The sequence below is a fragment of the Schistocerca piceifrons genome, chromosome 7, assembly GCF_021461385.2.
Source record: "Schistocerca piceifrons isolate TAMUIC-IGC-003096 chromosome 7, iqSchPice1.1, whole genome shotgun sequence".
NCBI lineage: Eukaryota > Metazoa > Arthropoda > Insecta > Orthoptera > Acrididae > Schistocerca > Schistocerca piceifrons.
Genome location: NC_060144.1, coordinates 212,482,197 through 212,500,942, shown reverse-complemented (window position 1 = coordinate 212,500,942; position 18,746 = coordinate 212,482,197). Strand labels below are relative to the sequence as shown.

The following is an 18,746-nucleotide window of genomic DNA, read 5'->3' as shown; positions in this document are numbered from 1 at the left end:
TGTGCATCTCCTTTAAATCTGACGTCTGACAAAGGTTTTCATACAGTCATTACATTTTATATGATTTTGAACAATAATGTCGAATTATTCCAGCAATGTCAAAAATTTATTTCTACATTTATTCAGGTAATACAGTCAACAGTAGGTCACTAAAAAAAATTAAAATAAAAAAATTACTAATTTTTTGCAAGTCATTCTGAATTTTAATATTCCTTACGAGACAACACCTCTCAACAGATAACAGCAAATGCTGCAAGGAATCTCATAAATTACAGAAATGACCAGCTAAGACACTTAAAAGTACTGTAAAGAGCTGCTGCTTTGCATTATATTGGGAAAGTTCTGATATTATTTTTATATCTCTTCATGATACTCCATCTAGAATTAATTACTTACAAGATAAGCCCAGTCCAATGTCACACCTGATAAAGATTAAAACAACAATAAAATATCCCCTATAAGTCTTTCCCAGCACCATGACTTCATAAAATCTTTTTGGTTTCCAACAGCTGAATAACCCTTCGGAAATTACAACTGAAGACTGTGATAGTGACAACTGTTGAAATCTTGAGAATACAACTTAATTGACACAGCTTCAACAGAGAGGATTTTATTCAACAATCGCACATATCAACAACAATAAAAGGTAGATAGAGGAAGAGACATAGATTCTCCAACTTCTTGAGCTGGCACTTCAATTTTCTAGAGTGAAAACTCAGAACAAGAACCGGAGATGAGTACTACTTTCTTACCTACACTACCATGTCTTCACTTCAGTTTACTTCCACTTTTCTGTCCACTGGAAGGAACTGCTGGTAACAAAGTCATTTTACCATTTTTATACCCCTGCTACTTTGTTTTGTTTCAGTTATTGGCAAACTGAATTGCGCATAATTAATGTTTGTTTACTTTATAGTAAAGGATTATTTATGAATGAGATAAAACAAAAACTTACTGCAAGAGCCTTCTGCAACAGTTCTGGCATCTTTTCTGGCTGTTGCTCTATTTGATCCTCTAAAAGATTGACCATAAATGCCAATAGATAGGGTGAACGGCTGCCTGCACCATAGAGTTCTTCACAGAATTCCTGTAAACTTAATTGTTGTGCCATGTTCTGTTCTGCGTGCAACAGTATCCTAACAGAAACAAAAAGGAACAATGCACTGAAGAATGTATTCTAATGACAGACTTTCAATATTCCACATCCATATTATAAATGAAACAACTATCAATACGCTTTAGAAATTTTCTGTCATTCAGAGATCAGCAAAGAAAACAATGTTCCATTAAAAGTCAATAAAAACTTTTATTTTTGAGATTTGATTACTTACTGGTAGTATAGCTTCCCTTTAAAATATCCTCTTTGTCTAAAATAAGAGGACACATTCAATCTTGCCTTAAATTTACAATAATTAACTAAATTTTTTGAGCAAGTAGTTGTGTTTCAGTTATATTTTATTACCTCCTCTTATGTATAAGTGGTTTATTAACTAACTGGCAGATTGGAAGAAAACATGGAAGGAAGACTGTGGTTCAGGAACTTTACTGATGTGGCTTGAAGAAACTCTTTTTCCCCCCTCAACAGTGAAGTATATAAACAACAACAAAAGGCAGGTAGAGAGAAAAGGAGACATCAAATTTCCAGTCTCCAGGGTGAAAACAGAAACTGGTTGTAGGGATCACTTTCTTGCCTACGCTATCATATTTTCACCTCATTTTACTTCCACATTTCTGACCATGGATCCATGGATAGGAACTGCTGATCCCAAAGTCTTTTTATTCATGTCTCTATCACTGCTACTTTGTTTTGTTTCAGATATTGGCAAACAAACACCCTTCTGATGTTCGTTTACTTTTATAGTTTGGCATAATTCATCAACAGAATCTATAAGACAAGAAACAATAACTCACTGCAAGAGGTCTTTGGAACTGACCTGTTCATCTCTAATTTTCAACCTTTTTATTACGGCAATGGGCTTCTATTTACGAAGTGTGATGTTATAGCTCAATTTCCTCCTGGCTTCCCTAAATCACTTATGGAGTGCACTTTTCAAGACATATCAGTTGAGGAGCTAAACCTCATTTTTCTTTCCATGTTTTCTTCCAATCTGTCCAAGTGGTTAATAAAAATCTCATGTCAGGTTACCTTCCACTCTGAAAGCTGTTGCACTCCATGACTATTATATTGACTTCTAAATTATAGATTGCAGCGACCAGTCGTCCTTTTTTAAATTTTATTGTGCAGATCTAGATTTCGGCTAGAAGCTAGCCATTCTCAATGTTAAGAATACAAGAAATACATAGCTGGATGATGTCATAAAAGTTACAAGTAATGGCTTAACTGATATGGTTTGTATATTACATGTAATGCCTGTTGGTCGGGCTTCATCCACAGTGGTTTACTTTCCTTGAAGTTCATATACATAGTTCACGTAGATGGTGCCATGCAACCAACCGATGTGTTCTCCATACAGCCTGCCTTCCGCAAACAGCAGTATTCAATGTAGTATTCAGTATACGAGGGTCACTCCAAAATAAATGCACACCATTTTTTTTTAAATCCATCTTTTATTCTACATGTTTGAAATTTTTCCAGTGTGTAGATACATCCTTTAGGAACAATATTTTCATTTCACCACATAATTTCCATTCCTCTCAATTGCCTTACGCCATCTTGGAACCAGCGCCTGTATACCCGCATGGTAAAATTCTGGGCCAACCTGTTGGAGCCACTCTTTGGCAGTGGGCACAAGGTAGTCATCATCTTCAAACCTTGTTCCACAAAGAGAGTCTTTCAGTTTCCCAAAGAGATGATAGTCAAAAGGAGCCAGGTCAGGATTGTAAGGCGGGTGTTTCAGTGTTGTCCATCCGAGTTTCGTGATCGCTTCCATGGTTTTTTGACTGACATGTGGCCGTGCATTGTTGTGCAACAGCAAAACATCCTGCTTTGGCCAATGTGGTCGAACGCGACTCAGTCGAGCTTGAAGTTTCTTCAGCGTCGTCACATATGCATCAGAATTTATGGTGGTTCCACTTGGCATGATGTCCACAAGCAAGAGTCCTTCGGAATCGAAAAACACCGTAGCCATAACTTTTCCACCAGAGGTGTGGTTCTGATTTTTTTTTTCTTGGGTGAATTTGCATGATGCCACTCCATTGATTGCCTCTTCGTCTCCCTTCCAAGAAATTCATCTCCACCAATCTCGTACTGTTCCAAAAGTTCGCTGCATACCGTTTTTCTTGTTTCTTTGTGAGCCACTGTCAACATCCTGGGAACCCACATGGCACAAACCTTTTTTAATGCCAACACTTTCAGTATTCTGCAAACACTTCCTTCCCCTATCCCAATTCGTTCACTGTAATGCGTCTGTCAGCAGTCACCAATTCGTTAACTCTCTGCACATTGTCTGGAGCGTGTGCAGTACGAGGCCTGCCGCTGCAAGGACAATCCTCAATATTGCTGTGCCCGCTTTCATCACATAACCTGCTTGCCCACCAACTAACTGTACTGCAATCAACAGCAGCATCTCGATACACCTTTTTCAACCTCTTGTGGATGTTTCCCACTGTCTCATTTTCACAGCACAGGAATTCTAAGACAGCACGTTGCTTCTGACGAACATCAACTGTAGCAGCCAACTTGAAGACATGCTGTGACGGCGCCACTCACGGGAACAGGTTGAACTAAGTTTGAAAACAAGCGGGAAGGATGTATCTACACACTAAAACTTTCACACATGCTGAATGAACACTGTATTTTTACAAAAATAGTGTGCATTTCTTTTGGAGTGACCCTCGTAGTATTCAGTGAATATACAAACCATAGGAGTTAAGCCCTTACTTGTAACTTTTATGACATCATCTAACTATGTACTTCTTGTATCCTTAGCACTGAGAATGGCTAGCTTCTGGCCGAAATCTAGATCTGCACAATAAAATTTAAACAGGGATGACTGATCACTGCAATCTGTAATTTACAAAAGCTCATGCTAGAAGAGGTGATAAATTAAAACAACATACAACTACCTGCTCGAAAAAGCAAACTGAGTTTTGTAAAATTAATGGAAAATCAGATTTGTCCTCTTGTGGCAAGGAGGATATTTTAATGTGAAGCTATACCACCTATAAGTCATAGGAGTCTCAAAAATAAGAAGTTTTCATTGCCTTCATTACAAATAAAGTCCTAGCTCAGATTAGATAAAAAAAGGCAGGAAATCGGGCATAGGTTTATCAAGGGAATCATCCTAGCACACCCCATAAGTGATTTAGAGAAGCCATATAAAACCTAGATACGAAAGGATTTGAACAACATAGCTCCTGAACACATGTCCACTGCCTTAATAGAAAGGATAGAAATTTAAAATTTGGCAGATATGGTGCTGCAAAGTGGAAAAAACCTTTTCCACTAATGATATTTTACATTCCTGTAACACCTACAGAAGTAATATGGCAACATGGTACACACTTGCTAGTATTACAACAAAACAATTATTCCAAAAAAACATTTTGGTTATACATACCCATCAAGGTAATTCCATGCACTTTCATTGTTTGATGCTATTCTTATTTTCTCTTTGGTATATTCTACCTCCTGTCGAATAATATCTGGCGTGAATCCTGTTGTATGCTTGAGCACAAAATAGCGCTGATTCCATGCAGAATTGTTGCGGACATCATCATCAAGTAATCTGTCTACAAAGTTAAGTTCACCATCATACAACCTGTAAAATTATCAACACAATGAACAACCAAGATAAAAAATTATAACAATAAAGGAAATTCCTGGATGGAGCAATATGTGAAATAAGGGAAAGGCAACCACTTACCAATGGTTGAACAATGCGTGGGGCACAGAAACACACAACAGAAAACAGTATTCACACTGGCTTTCAAGCATTAGCTCTTTTTCTGGCAATACGCGCGCGCTGCGCGGCGCGCGCGCGCACACACACACACACACACACACACACACACACACACACCAAAACCCATGCTCCTGCGGCCACGTGCTTTTGGATGCCCTTGTGGTTGAGTGTGTGAATGTGTGTACCATAGCTCAACAAAGAGCTAATGCTCGAAAGCTTGTGTGAATGCTGTCTTGTGTGTTACTGTGACTGATACATCAATCCACTATAGGTGAGTGGTTGCCTTTCCCTTATTTTATGTACTGCTCCATTCAAGATGAAGAATTATATATCTTGTTATCTGAGAAATCAAAATTAGTACATTTCTTCCTCAAAGAGGAAAGAAGTTTATTCTTCCACTACACAAATACAATCATCAGTTTTTGACAAGGACAGAAACAACTGCATTGTGAAAAGGTCCCTGCTTGAAGCAAAATGATAACATTGAAGATCTGAAGACTTATTTCCATTTGAATGTAGTGGTGGTGCAAAATCTTTTGAATCATCCACAAGCATTCTGCTCAGTAAGTAATAATTGCAGAACAGATTAATACCTAATGTGCATAATTCACAGATCATTTACAAGTAGAAGTTGTAGAATAATGTAGATTTACTTCGATTATATATAGAGCTTATGTTGCACTACATTTACCACTGTATCATGCAGATTGTCTTCTTCGTAGAGGACAGTTGTGTTGGGCATCAGGCATTACAAATGAAATAAATTAAAAATAAAAGGAGTCCTGAATCCACAAGATTTTTTTTTAATAGACTGCTTTCCAGTCACTTCCAATTTTCTATGTTTATTTTTGAGCACTTCATGTAAATGATGACGTGTTGTCTGGAAAGGTATCCACCCAAAGAAAATTATAAAAGCCAAATCTGGGGTGTGAGTTCATATCGTGTATGAAACCAAAATGCAGGAAATATGAGTATTTCCATTTATATGTCTTTTCTCTCACATTCTGTAATGTCACATGTTTTCAATGACAAATGGTAATTTTGTAAATTTTCATTGTGAGACCCTTCATAATAAACAATACTGAACACTACTTTCAATCAGAAACATACTGTACAACAGGTACCTTTATAATTACTGTAGTTCTTTAGTTTGATTTCTGGTAAGTTCATGATGGCACATATGAGATGCAATTATGTCATTGGTTCTGGCGTTTTAAATATCAGATGGCTTGAGTAACTGTCAACAGCTGCCATATACAAGGAAATTTTGAAGTCCACAAAACATTTCAAAAAATCATTTCAGATAAATAGCAAAAGACAATGTTCAAATGATACAGTACATGAAAAATTAACACTCACAGTCTTTTTACAATGATTAAAAAGATTCTGTGTGCAAATCCTTTATCACATGGCACACATCTAACTGGTAGCCCAATTCTGTGCATACCCACCCCCAAAATATCAGGAGTGAGATTAAGAACACACACAAGCCCAATCAGGGTGATATGGCAAGGTCCCATTGGAAAAATCTCTTACACAATAATGGAAATGTCAAGGGGTACCATCCTGTTGAAAGATAAAATCCCTGCTATTAATTTCCAGTTACGGTATGAGTAACAACTGCAGCCTGTTGACATAGGTGATACCACTGACATTTCTCTCAGCAAAGAAGACAGGTCTGTAGACTGTCTTACTTATTGGACATGGCACAAAACAAGTTAACTTTCTCAGAATCCTAAACATGTTCAATAGGTGCATGTGAATGCTCTGTGCCCTTGTTGAGTGTTGTTTGGTTGACATTTTTGAAAAGATGAAAAGGGGCTTCATCACTGAAGATCAATTTGCTTGCAAAGTCATTATTTTTAAAATGGTTCTGCATAGCATGCAAAACTGCTGATCAAACAATTTATCATCAAGGGTTGTGACTTGTGCAAGCTGCAGTTTGTATGCCTTGATTCTTCCCACTATTGGCTGGGGAAATTCAATTCGGCATTAACTCAATAGGCAGGCTTTGTAGGACTTCAAAACATCACATCTCTCACATAGACCAGTGGTATCCTGTGAAAGTTGTGATGGAAAGCTCTCTGCATACTTTGCCTAGTTCACCACCAGTTTCAGCAACTTATTATTGTTGATGCCTCTGAAGACAGTTTTCCAAACAAACTACTCTCCAGTACCACACTTAAAAAAATGAAGTTTGTCTTTCTGTCTTTCATCATTTTTTGCTTCATGTGTAGCATGTTTAGCAATTTACCTCTATAAATTTTTTACAATGTTTCATGGACTTCATGATTACCCTGTATTTTCCCAGAAAATCATTCACATACAAAATGGGAAATATGCTTTTAAGTATCAAACACGTCTTACCAACATTTTAATATTATACATATTATTACTCAAATAACCACCTCTATTTGACCAACCCTTGATGCTAATTTCAATGTGATAAAGATGCTACTTTCTACACAGACCTACCTCTGTGACCTGAATAAATAACAATATGATTTGTTTTGCATTCCACAACTTGAAACGTAACTCAACGTACAAAACTTCCTTGTGAGCCAGTCTAACTCTAAAAAACCATTCAAGCGTTTCCTAATGCTTCCCTGTAATGCAAGATTCGGGTTACATAACATTTATCAATTTCCATATTAATGATTTTACTGACTTGAAATGTCGGATAGCCCATTGTCGATGCTGCCAGGCATGGTAATTCTTGGCATCTAATGAAAGAGCAGCTTCAGTAAGTTCCAGTTCTGATGAACCATTATTCAGCCATTCAGAAATCACTCTCCGGTGATGCCTGAAAATTTCAAAGCATTATTATAGTGAGAGTTTCATTCTTAGATGAATGAATTAAGTTTTGGGAAAGTTTAAGTTAAGAACACCATGGCGATTTTTGCTAAGACAGAAAATTAATTAAATGATATTAAAATGCTACAGTTGGATCTGAGAACGACGTAACTTTATATAGTACATGAACGTTGAGGACAAAAATCATGTAAAACAAGACAAAAATATACATTTTTATATCAAATTTCTAATTTTATGTACACACAAATGTCAAATATGCCACTAATTACAGCTCATAACGTAGAGGGGGCAGAACAAAGTGGTACATCGGATGGAATGTAAATGTAATACAACATAAAAGCATAAAACAAATGATATGTAAGTGATGAAACCTACACTCACTTGGTAAGACAAATTAAATATCTCTCATTACCTATCATACAATCAAGCACACCCTGCCTTATGACATTTATTTTACCTTACAGTGTGAACGTAGGTTTCATTACCTACACATAAGGTTGTTTTATACTTTTACGTTACATTTGATTTAGCACTTTAATTTAGATTTCCTGCATCCTGATGATGTTCCGTGCAGTCTACCTTTCCCCAGTTCATCTTTTAGCAAGACGGCCTCTGTTGTAAGCAACACCTTATCTAAACATGACCTTCGTTAACTATTGTACAATCATACAAGCTCTGCATTACAAGATTTATTTTATCTTACCAGTGTGAATGTGACTTTCATCACCTACACACATCATTTGTTCAATCTGGTTTACCACTTTATCCTTATTCTACATTTCTACATTTGGAGATGTTCCCTGCATTCTGCCATACTTTAAATTGGACTGACGACCTCTTGATGGCTGGACATTTTTATCACATTTGGTCAAAGAATGTTGGGACACCTACTGGTTATTGCTCAAAGTAAATTACGAAATAAATGTGAGTGATGTTCCCTGCATTCTGCCATACTTTAAATTGGACTGACGACCTCTTGATGGCTGGACATTTTTATCACATTTGGTCAAAGAATGTTGGGTCACCTACTGGTTATTGCTCAAAGTAAATTATGAAATAAATGTGAGTATATATACAAGGGTTTCCAGTAAGTAATGCACCACATTGTTCCCCTCCCCCCCCCCCCCCCCCTTAGCAGAAAACAATGTTACGAATGTGAAACGTTACGTAAGCATTATTTGAAGTCTCCTGAGCGAGGGCACCAAGTTTTTGTCACTTCCAACAGATAGCGTAGCAGCAGGACAGTTTAAAAATGGTGTCTGTAGGTGGTGTGTGTTACAAGCAACATGCCATCATTGAATTTATCACTACAGAGAAAGAAACTGTAGGAAATATTCACAAATGTTTGTGCAAAGCCTAGGAGCATCTGCTGTCAACAGAAGTACAGTTAGTTGCTGGGCACAGAGGGTGAGGCCATCAGAAGGAGGTTTGGCGGAGCTCCACATTTTGCACCAGTCTGGGAGACCATCCAAGGCTTGTCACACCTGACAGCCCTGACCTAGCCCCCTCGGACTTCCCCTTGTTCTGCCATTAAAGGATGCCTTTCATGGAAGACATTTTGAGGATGATGAGGAGTTGAGTCACATAGTGAAGCACTGGCTCCACCACCAGGACAAGAACTGGTACCAACAGGGCATACATGCCCTTGTCTCACGCTGGAGGAAGGCCACAGAACAGAATGGAGTTTACATGGAAAAATAGGATGTGTACATAAAACACCATTCTTTCCTGTGTGTAGTTATCATTATGTTCAATAAAGAATTGTTGAAGGAAAAAATGTGGTGCATTATATTCTGAGCAAACCCCATACATTTTAACCAAACAAGATATTTATGTGTTTTTCTTTTCTTTATATACAGATGTATCCCTGAAGATGTGGCTCTAACACCATGAAACTAGTAGGATAATAAATAAATATTTATCCTACAGCTGAAGCAGTCTTTTTCCTCATGATGTTTGACTGTTCGAAAGAAATTCAGCCTTCTTTGTTGTTCTGTTTCCTCAAAGGATCTCTGGTATTATCATCTCATCTGTGTTGCTCAGCATCTTAAAAACTGTATGGCAAAACTCCAGAAAATTTTAAAACCTTTTGACACTCTAACAAATGTTGAGATCACCGTCTTTTGCATTGTGTGCAACACTCACACCAATTCACCGGCTTTGGCTTCAACATCAAATCTGCTTCCTTGCAGTGGTTGTGTCTTGAAGTCTGCCTTTAAAAGTTTCCAATCGCGTGGTATAGATTGCACAGTCACTCAAATGGAATTTTAGCTTCTAAGCCATTATCTGCATCTTTAATTGAGAAGTAAATGAGATTATGGTTACTTCTTGTAAGTCCGTCACACACCTTTCAGTTTGCAATGTGGTGAAATTCTCAAATTTGCGAGGCTAAGATCTATATTTGTTGCCAAACCTATGCAATTTTGGAAAGCTGGCTGGTGGAAAGGCCTATTAATGACATGAAGGCCAAGTTCTTGCATAGAGTCCTGAAGTCGAGATTCCTTTTTCATCAATTACTCTGTTATGCCACAATGTTGATTTTGCCTCTGCATCCAATATGAAAATGTGTCTATTGTGCTGACCCAGTATTTCTGCTGTTTTTAAATTTTCTATATGTGATTGTATCTTCTGACAGTATCGAAAATATTGATCAGTTACGCAAATTTTTTGTAAGGCAGTCATTATTTCTATTGTCACCATATGTTTACCACACAGCTGATGTATCTTTGTCACTGTTGTCTTTATATAGCACCACAATAGCAGCCATTGGATATGACCTGGTGTTATGATGTGTGCTGTAACAGGAATGTGGGGTAATGTCCTATTCCTAGAATATGACTCCTATATACATAGTACGTGCAAGTCCATCTCCTCCAACACTTTTCTGAGTTCTTGCATCACCATGGCATCTCACATCACACTTAACTGGCATATTTTAACCATCTGTTTCTGTTCCGTTTCTGTTGGGGTGTTGAGGTGATTGTACGCAAATGCTAAGAGAACATAGTGAGCACACACAGCTGTCAAGCCTTTCTAATACAGTAATATAGCTTTCACATATAGTATTGTCTTTAATATACATCATACAAATGTGCCACAGGACGTATACACGAACAAGGGGAAAAAGTTCCCAGACTTTTCCCAGATTTCCAGTTAAAAAAAACACTTTCTCCAGAGTGGAACCACCATGTTAAGTGATAGTACAGTATATTTTCCCTCGGAACCGTAAAACTTATCAATCCTTTGAATGGTTATGATTTTATACACGGGTATAGAATTTTCCAGCACTTTAGAAACCGAAACTCAGGGGGAAAAAAAGATGTTTTGGATAGATCTTTGATGTGCAGTAACATGTACGCTGCATATTTTCGTATTACAAAAGGATAAATTCGAATTGCACCAAACACTCCATGTTACTTTCCAAAGAATTGAAATCAAGATTGCGATGTGCTTTTGTAAGCCAGTCATAGCTCACGTCACGTGATCTCGCTAGCCAATGACAGCAGATATTCAGAGCATAGGACATGTGATGTAGTCACCCAATTACAACATCACTGTTAAGTAGCCCATGCACACGAATAGGAAAAGTTGATGGCTTAAATTAAAACATAGTGTTGCTATAAGAAAAGAAAAGCTTTCACATATAATATTGATCTCGAAGATTAATAAGCTGCAAGAGAACCTATGCTTTCACATATAATGTTGATCTTTTTTGTGCATGTCACACTTAAGATACATCACACAAATGTGCCAGTAAAATTTTATTAACAACATAAATGTCCAATATCTGGGCTTAAAATTCTTCTAAATGGCTCATCATCAAAGAGTTGATTGTTAAATGAGAGTCAAATGCTATGTGATTTTAAAAAATTCATCGTACATTCTCGCACATTGTTCAACTTGCGTAAAAGGAAATTTACTTTGAAAGTAATGCTTTTCAAATCACCATTCACAATATTTTCCTGTGACCTGTCTGAAATAGGTTCATTTCAGCAGTTGTCAGAGAGTACAAGATAACAGGCACCCACCACGCTTGCGCAGCTACGACAATGTAGGAAGCCCATATGTTTGTACATGTAAAATGTTGAATGATCTTACATTTTACATTATTTCATAAAAGAAACAACACATCAGAGGATACTCCAAGAGCATCGCAATTTTGTGAGCCATACTAAAATGTGCATACTTAAAGTGCACATTCATATGTCTAGATTCCCAATGAAATAGGCCTCGACCTGATATTAAGCTTTTCAGTGTGGTTTTCAGGGCATAAATCATCTTGGAGTACCAGTACTGTATTATCTCATGTTTGCTTCTTTATTATGGCATAATGCCATAAATGCTAGGAGATGAAAATGTGCACTTGAAACACAGCGAACAGTAGTGTGCCAGCCAGTAGTGTGGAATTAAACACTTCATTTCAAATACATGTCTGCCTCAGTGGAAAAGATTAATAAAAGCCAAATTTCTCTAGCATTCCGACAAAAATAACTTTGTTGTTCTGCAAGACAATTAATGCTTGACTGTCAGAAAGGTGTAAATAAAATAAAATCTGAAACTAATAACATATTTTGGCCTTCCATAATTATGTGAATGTATTTTAATTCGCTTGACGGCTCCCTACCATGGAAATCCGTTTTGTTTTCATTTGACGTGAGAGCAGTAAACGGAGAGGAAACAGCAAAATCACTACATGTAAACAAGGGTCACGTGGAGACTACCCACCTCCCCACTATAATTCAGACTACTCTGCACGTCAGCCTCGGATCTACAATATTCCCGAACCTCGGCAATACTGGATAGTGGCACCCTCTTCCTCCCTTGAGTGTTTGAGATAGGACATCAAAAATTTAAAAAAATCAAATTTTAAAACGTATGTTCATTTGTAGGCACATCTTTCTGAAGAGTCTGATACACAAAATGTATGTGTTTGAGGAACTGTAAGGCATGTTATTTGGTCTTAAGTGTGCCAAAGCGTAGTGCCATGCCTCTCTACACACAGCATTCTACTATTGCACATCAATGTATTTTGCTCTGTGGAATTGAAACGTGTATATTTTGTAATGAATGCCATCAAACTATATTCAGGACAGTGGAAATTAAAATGTCCTGTGGTGCCTCTCCTTCTCCAGTTGGCTGGTTTGACATCCTGCCCCCCCCTCTCTCTCTCTCTCTCTCTCTCTCTCTCTCTCTCCTCTCTCTCTCTCTCTCTCTCTCTCTCTCTCTTTCTTTAAGCCACACTCGCAATTAATACTGAATGGGATTATTTGTACTCGCAAGAACAAGAACTCTTCAGAAAATTTGCACACTCTATTGCCTGTTAGCTAATAACGTACTGTTTTGTGTGACATAAAATTAAATATAGGGTATATAAAACCAGTATAGGACAAGAGACAGACAAAACAGTACACATTTATCCAGTTCTTAGCTCCTAGCATTTTTTCTCTCTAATCTTGCTACAGCTTTACATGACGTGTTTTCCTTTCTGCAAAAGAATCTATTACCACATCAAAGTTCATCAAACATTTTGCTACATGAAAAATGAAATTGTCATTGTCTAATGCTGAAAAAGCTGTTAATACAAATAGTACCCAAGATTGGTGTGGTTTCTCAATTTGGTTATGTCTATTTTGTCACTGTCTGCTATATAAAACAAAATAGGCCTTTTTATTATTGCAGCAATTGTAACACACACCAAATAAACGAGACTGTTTTGGCACAAATCATCATTTTTATGACACAACAGGATACACACTCCTGGAAATGGAAAAAAGAACACATTGACACCGGTGTGTCAGACCCACCATACTTGCTCCGGACACTGCGAGAGGGCTGTACAAGCAATGATCACACGCACGGCACAGCGGACACACCAGAAACCGCGGTGTTGGCCGTCGAATGGCGCTAGCTGCGCAGCATTTGTGCACCGCCACCGTCAGTGTCAGCCAATTTGCTGTGGCATACAGAGCTCCATCGCAGTCTTTAACACTGGTAGCATGCCGCGACAGCGTGGACGTGAACCGTATGTGCAGTTGACGGACTTTGAGCGAGGGCGTATAGTGGGCATGCGGGAGGCCGGGTGGACGTACCGCCGAATTGCTCAACACGTGGGGCGTGAGGTCTCCACACTACATCGATGTTGTCGCCAGTGGTCGGCGGAAGGTGCACGTGCCCGTCGACCTGGGACCGGACCGCAGCGACGCACGGATGCACGCCAAGACCGTAGGATCCTACGCAGTGCCGTAGGGGACCGCACCGCCACTTCCCAGCAAATTAGGGACACTGTTGCTCCTGGGGTATCGGCGAGGACCATTCGCAACCGTCTCCATGAAGCTGGGCTACGGTCCCGCACACCGTTAGGCCGTCTTCCGCTCACGCCCCAACATCGTGCAGCCCGCCTCCAGTGGTGTCGCGACAGGCGTGAATGGAGGGACGAATGGAGACGTGTCGTCTTCAGCGATGAGAGTCGCTTCTGCCTTGGTGCCAATGATGGTCGTATGCGTGTTTGGCGCCGTGCAGGTGAGCGCCACAATCAGGACTGCATACGACCGAGGCACACAGGGCCAACACCCGGCATCATGGTGTGGGGAGCGATCTCCTACACTGGCCGTACACCACTGGTGATCGTCGAGGGGACACTGCATAGTGTACGGTACATCCAAACCGTCATCGAACCCATCGTTCTACCATTCCTAGACCGGCAAGGGAACTTGCTGTTCCAACAGGACAATGCACGTCCGCATGTATCCCGTGCCACCCAACGTGCTCTAGAAGGTGTAAGTCAACTACCCTGGCCAGCAAGATCTCCGGATCTGTCCCCCATTGAGCATGTTTGGGACTGGATGAAGCGTCGTCTCACGCGGTCTGCACGTCCAGCACGAACGCTGGTCCAACTGAGGTGCCAGGTGGAAATGGCACGGCAAGCCGTTCCACAGGACTACATCCAGCATCTCTACGATCGTCTCCATGGGAGAATAGCAGCCTGCATTGCTGCGAAAGGTGGATATACACTGTACTAGTGCCGACATTGTGCATGCTCTGTTGCCTGTGTCTATGTGCCTGTGGTTCTGTCAGTGTGATAATGTGATGTATCTGACCCCAGGAATGTGTCAATAAAGTTTCCCCTTCCTGGGACAATGAATTCACGGTGTTCTTATTTCAATTTCCAGGAGTGTAATTCACAAAGTACCAATATTCAATACCTGATAGGCCTACTACAAGCAAAAAGCTTTATGTTAGGAAATAGTTTCAGATTTCAATCATACGTTCCAGTTTCTCAAGCATGAGATTGAAAAGTAGTAGTACAAAATTTTTATATAAATTTGTAATCGTCATTTTCTTCCATAATTTGTGTGATGTCCCCATTTCTTCTCTTTCCTCATTCTAACAAACAGTCTTGTCATCACTAATTCTATAACTGTTCCTGCCATTTTCAAAACTTATTGTCCGGTTAACTTCACTAACCTTGCCAGAATCACCAGTTTAGTTAGCCCACGATTATTCTCCGGTTAGGCGTTGTTACATGTTCATACAATGCGTTTTCTGTGCTACATCCAGAATAGAACTTCAGCGGCTGCTAGCCAGGAACTGTATAGCTGGCCCTTACTAGTGTAGCGAAATAGCCAAAAATTTTCTGGCAAAGTTTCATTTTCTTGGATACACCGAGAAGATAATAAATAATCTTTTTTACCTGTTCTTCCTGTTAGTCGTTCCACTCTGGTAGTCTGAATCTATGGATTTCGCTAGTAATTATAACAATGCTGATCATTCGCAAACCCAATCAACCACATAAGCAGAAAGTGATTGGTATTCACCTGTCCGGCTTTACTCCGCCCAGCTCGTATAGCCCCATCCACTTTTGTCCACAGGAAAGTTTATTTCTAGATGCACTGGGGATTCCCCTGACAGAGACATCATGTACACTACGCACGCATTCAAGAATCAACTCATGATTCATTCAAAAATCAGCTTAGAATATGTTCGAAAACCAAAAGGGACGCGTTTCAAAATCATATGAAAATCGATAAACCAATGGTGCTGATTGCTAGGCGCTTTGTGAAATAAGGTTTTCTTTTTCCTCAAGAATATGAATTTGGAGCCCTCTCCTCTTCCCCCCCCCCCCCTCCCAATATTTCCACAGCATCGGATACCTCAGTTTGCCCCCCCCCCCCTTCCACTGCCTCCTAGATCTGGGCCTGCTGCGCATGTGTGAATCTGGCAGCTTGCATGCACCAGTAAAATTTTTCCCAGTAGCATCTAGCTGCTTACTGCGACTGCTTACAAAGCCAACAGCCACATTTCTGCAGCCAGAAGCAGGAGAAGGTACTACTCATATGCAACTCAATTGCCTGTGCACATGAGCCCGCTTGTAACTGCTAAAATGAATCTAATGTTAACAGTTGGGACATCATGCTCATCAGAAGCAATTTCTTGTTATGAAGCATTGCATAGTCTTCCTAAAGCCTTTGAATCATTTTGCTGTTGGCAGACACTTGTATGAGCACTGTGTTTTGTTGTGTATGGCGCATTTCGTTTGCAATCTAAGTTTTATTTTTTTAATTTTTTTCTCTCGTTCATGTTTTATTGCTGCAGTATTATTCTGCAATAGCGGGATACAGCAATATCCTTTGTTAGAGTATCAGTTCTTACCAGTCGAAATTATAAAAATTTAACTGAAAACTAAAACCATGAAAACTTCCCGGAATTCTAAAAAATTCCCAGGTTTTTCCCGGATCTTCAAGTTTTCTTGGGTCGTATACACCCTGGCTGGAAGAGGTGTCGCGGCTCAGTAGATAGTGCCTTGGAGGGACACGGCAGGTTTGCTCGCTAGGACTGTGGGACGGAGAGGGATGGCATGTGTGCTGGCAGCACTCTAGTCAGCAAAGATGTTGCAAGAAGATTGATAATAGGTGCTAAATCAAGTGCGCCTATCAGGAGAGGGGCCAAAGACAGACTTGCAAGCAATGTGCTGCCAACGCCCTCTCGACCGCCAGTCGAGGGGCCAGCCAGGCACAGACAGAGACAGTCACAGTCAGCTCAGTTACTATTCTAGTTGGTATCTGACAGTTCACATCACCGGCTACGAGAGTGTAATGTTTATAGCTGGACTTGTATTTTACCAGCAGTGAGGCTAATGTGGACCATTGCAGAAGAACTTGTACCACAACAACCTGCTTAAAGAAGTAGTTTCTTGTTCATATGAATAAAGAACCCTGTTAACACATGTGTGCTGTTGTGTTGTAGAAAGGGGATACCGGCCACCAAACATCCTCTCCCTTGCTACACCTGGTACAAAACTCTACAGTGGTAATGACGACACAAAAGCGGCGATGAGGAAATGTCAGTGGAGATCAAAGTTCATCAACTTGGCCAAAGATTTTGTTTGCTTCTCTTGTGTTTTAGCTTGCAGGGGGGCTCATTTTGCTAATTTGTTGTTGTGTTCTTTCCTGCATTCCAGGAGGGTAGCCGCAGAACTAATCAAATTTCTTTTTTCAGAGGCTTTGCTTGCTATTTTGCTATAAAGTATTTGTGTGAACCATTGCTACCCCACTCCCTCCACCCATGCCCCCATGCCTCAGCAGCAGACAGCCAACGTGACAGATCTAACAGCAGCTTTTTAGTTTCAGAACCAACAGACTGCTGCCTTGCTGACAACAGTACAACAACTACTGGCTGCACAAGCGGCCTTGGCCGCACAACAGGCGACAAATCAGCCCAATAAGTGCTGCCGACCATTATACCAAAGTTCCTGCAATTTAGTGACACAGAAGAGGAATGGCTCAAATACCTCTCATAGTTCCAAGCACATTGTCAAGTTCATCGTGCTGAAGGTACTGTAAAGCTACAATACTATCTTTTGATTGCAGGGACCCCAATGTTCAGGTTAATAGAAAAACTATTTCCAACAGCATCTCCCGATTAACTCAGTTATGACCCAGTAATCGCTGCATTAACTCAATACTATGACCAGCAAGTTCAAGTAGCTGCAGCCAGATATCAGTTTTTTCACTTGAGAAAAAGCTGAACAGACGTATCGTCAGTCGTACACAGAATTAACGGACATGACAAGGAAGTGTAAATTTAAGTGTAGTTGTGGCAACTTTTACAGTGATTTAATGGTTAGGGATGCAATAACATTCAATGTCCCAGAAACTAGAATATGGGAACAGATCCTAAAGCACTCTGATCCATCATTTCCCCAAGTATTGCAAATCTTAGAACAATTTGATTTGGGTGCCACAGCAGCCAATAAGTTTGACCAGGCCCTGATTTGTCGGGTCAAGTTGCCCATTGCTCACGACCGCAGCAAGCAGCCATAACAACGAGAGCATACACAGCCACACAGACAGCTACACAGACATGTAAACAGACCTCTGAAATGTTGCCCTAGATGTTTTTCTCACCATAAAAGACAGGATTGCCCATCACGTAATGCAACATGTTACACATGTGGAAAAAAAGGTCATGTCCAAGCAGTTTGTTTGCAACAGCACAAAAACGCCAATTTTGCCCGCTCCCAGAAAAACAGACTCTGCACATGCAGTAAATACTGCATTTTCAAAAACTACAACAGGGTCTCACAAAAGTGAGATTAAGGTTGTGCCTCCTACTCACCCTAATGCTGTGCAATGGTGTTCAAACAAACTTTTTGTCTCATTACGCATTGCAGGCCATTGACTTTCAGTTACACACAGGTGCCTCAATAACTTTGCTAAATCATGACACGTACGAACAGTTAGGCTCACCATGCCTTTCTAAATCTAGCAAGCACCTCACTGCTTACAACAGACAGGAAATTCCAGTGCTTGGACAGTGTATTTTGCCTGCACTTACAAATCTCACACCAGGACATTGAATTTTACTATGTTGAAGTCAAGAGGCAGTGAGAACATTTTTGGTTTAGATGCCTTTGCTTTGTTTGGCCTTAGCATCCAAGACAACGAACTTTCCCTATCAGCTTGTGATCCGAACACCAATGTAGCTACCTTGCTTAAAGAATTTCCTGAACTATTTCCAGACATAATGAGAAAAACTAATAACTTTGTAGTGCATGTTACACTGAAAGAC

The 18,746-nt window shown here is 39.9% G+C and overlaps 1 protein-coding gene across 1 annotated transcript in view; it reads right to left on the bottom strand.

Annotated features, from left to right (window-relative positions):
- LOC124804937 (protein farnesyltransferase/geranylgeranyltransferase type-1 subunit alpha) overlaps window positions 1-18,746 on the bottom strand; it is an 83,660-nt gene that overhangs the window by 11,274 nt on the left and 53,640 nt on the right. Inside the window, exons 4-6 of the mRNA XM_047265318.1 lie at window positions 7,534-7,668; window positions 4,521-4,721; window positions 956-1,136 (exon numbers count right to left, since the gene is read on the bottom strand). Of these exons, the coding sequence (XP_047121274.1) occupies window positions 956-1,136; window positions 4,521-4,721; window positions 7,534-7,668 (517 nt within the window). The remainder of the gene's footprint in view (window positions 1-955; window positions 1,137-4,520; window positions 4,722-7,533; window positions 7,669-18,746) is intronic.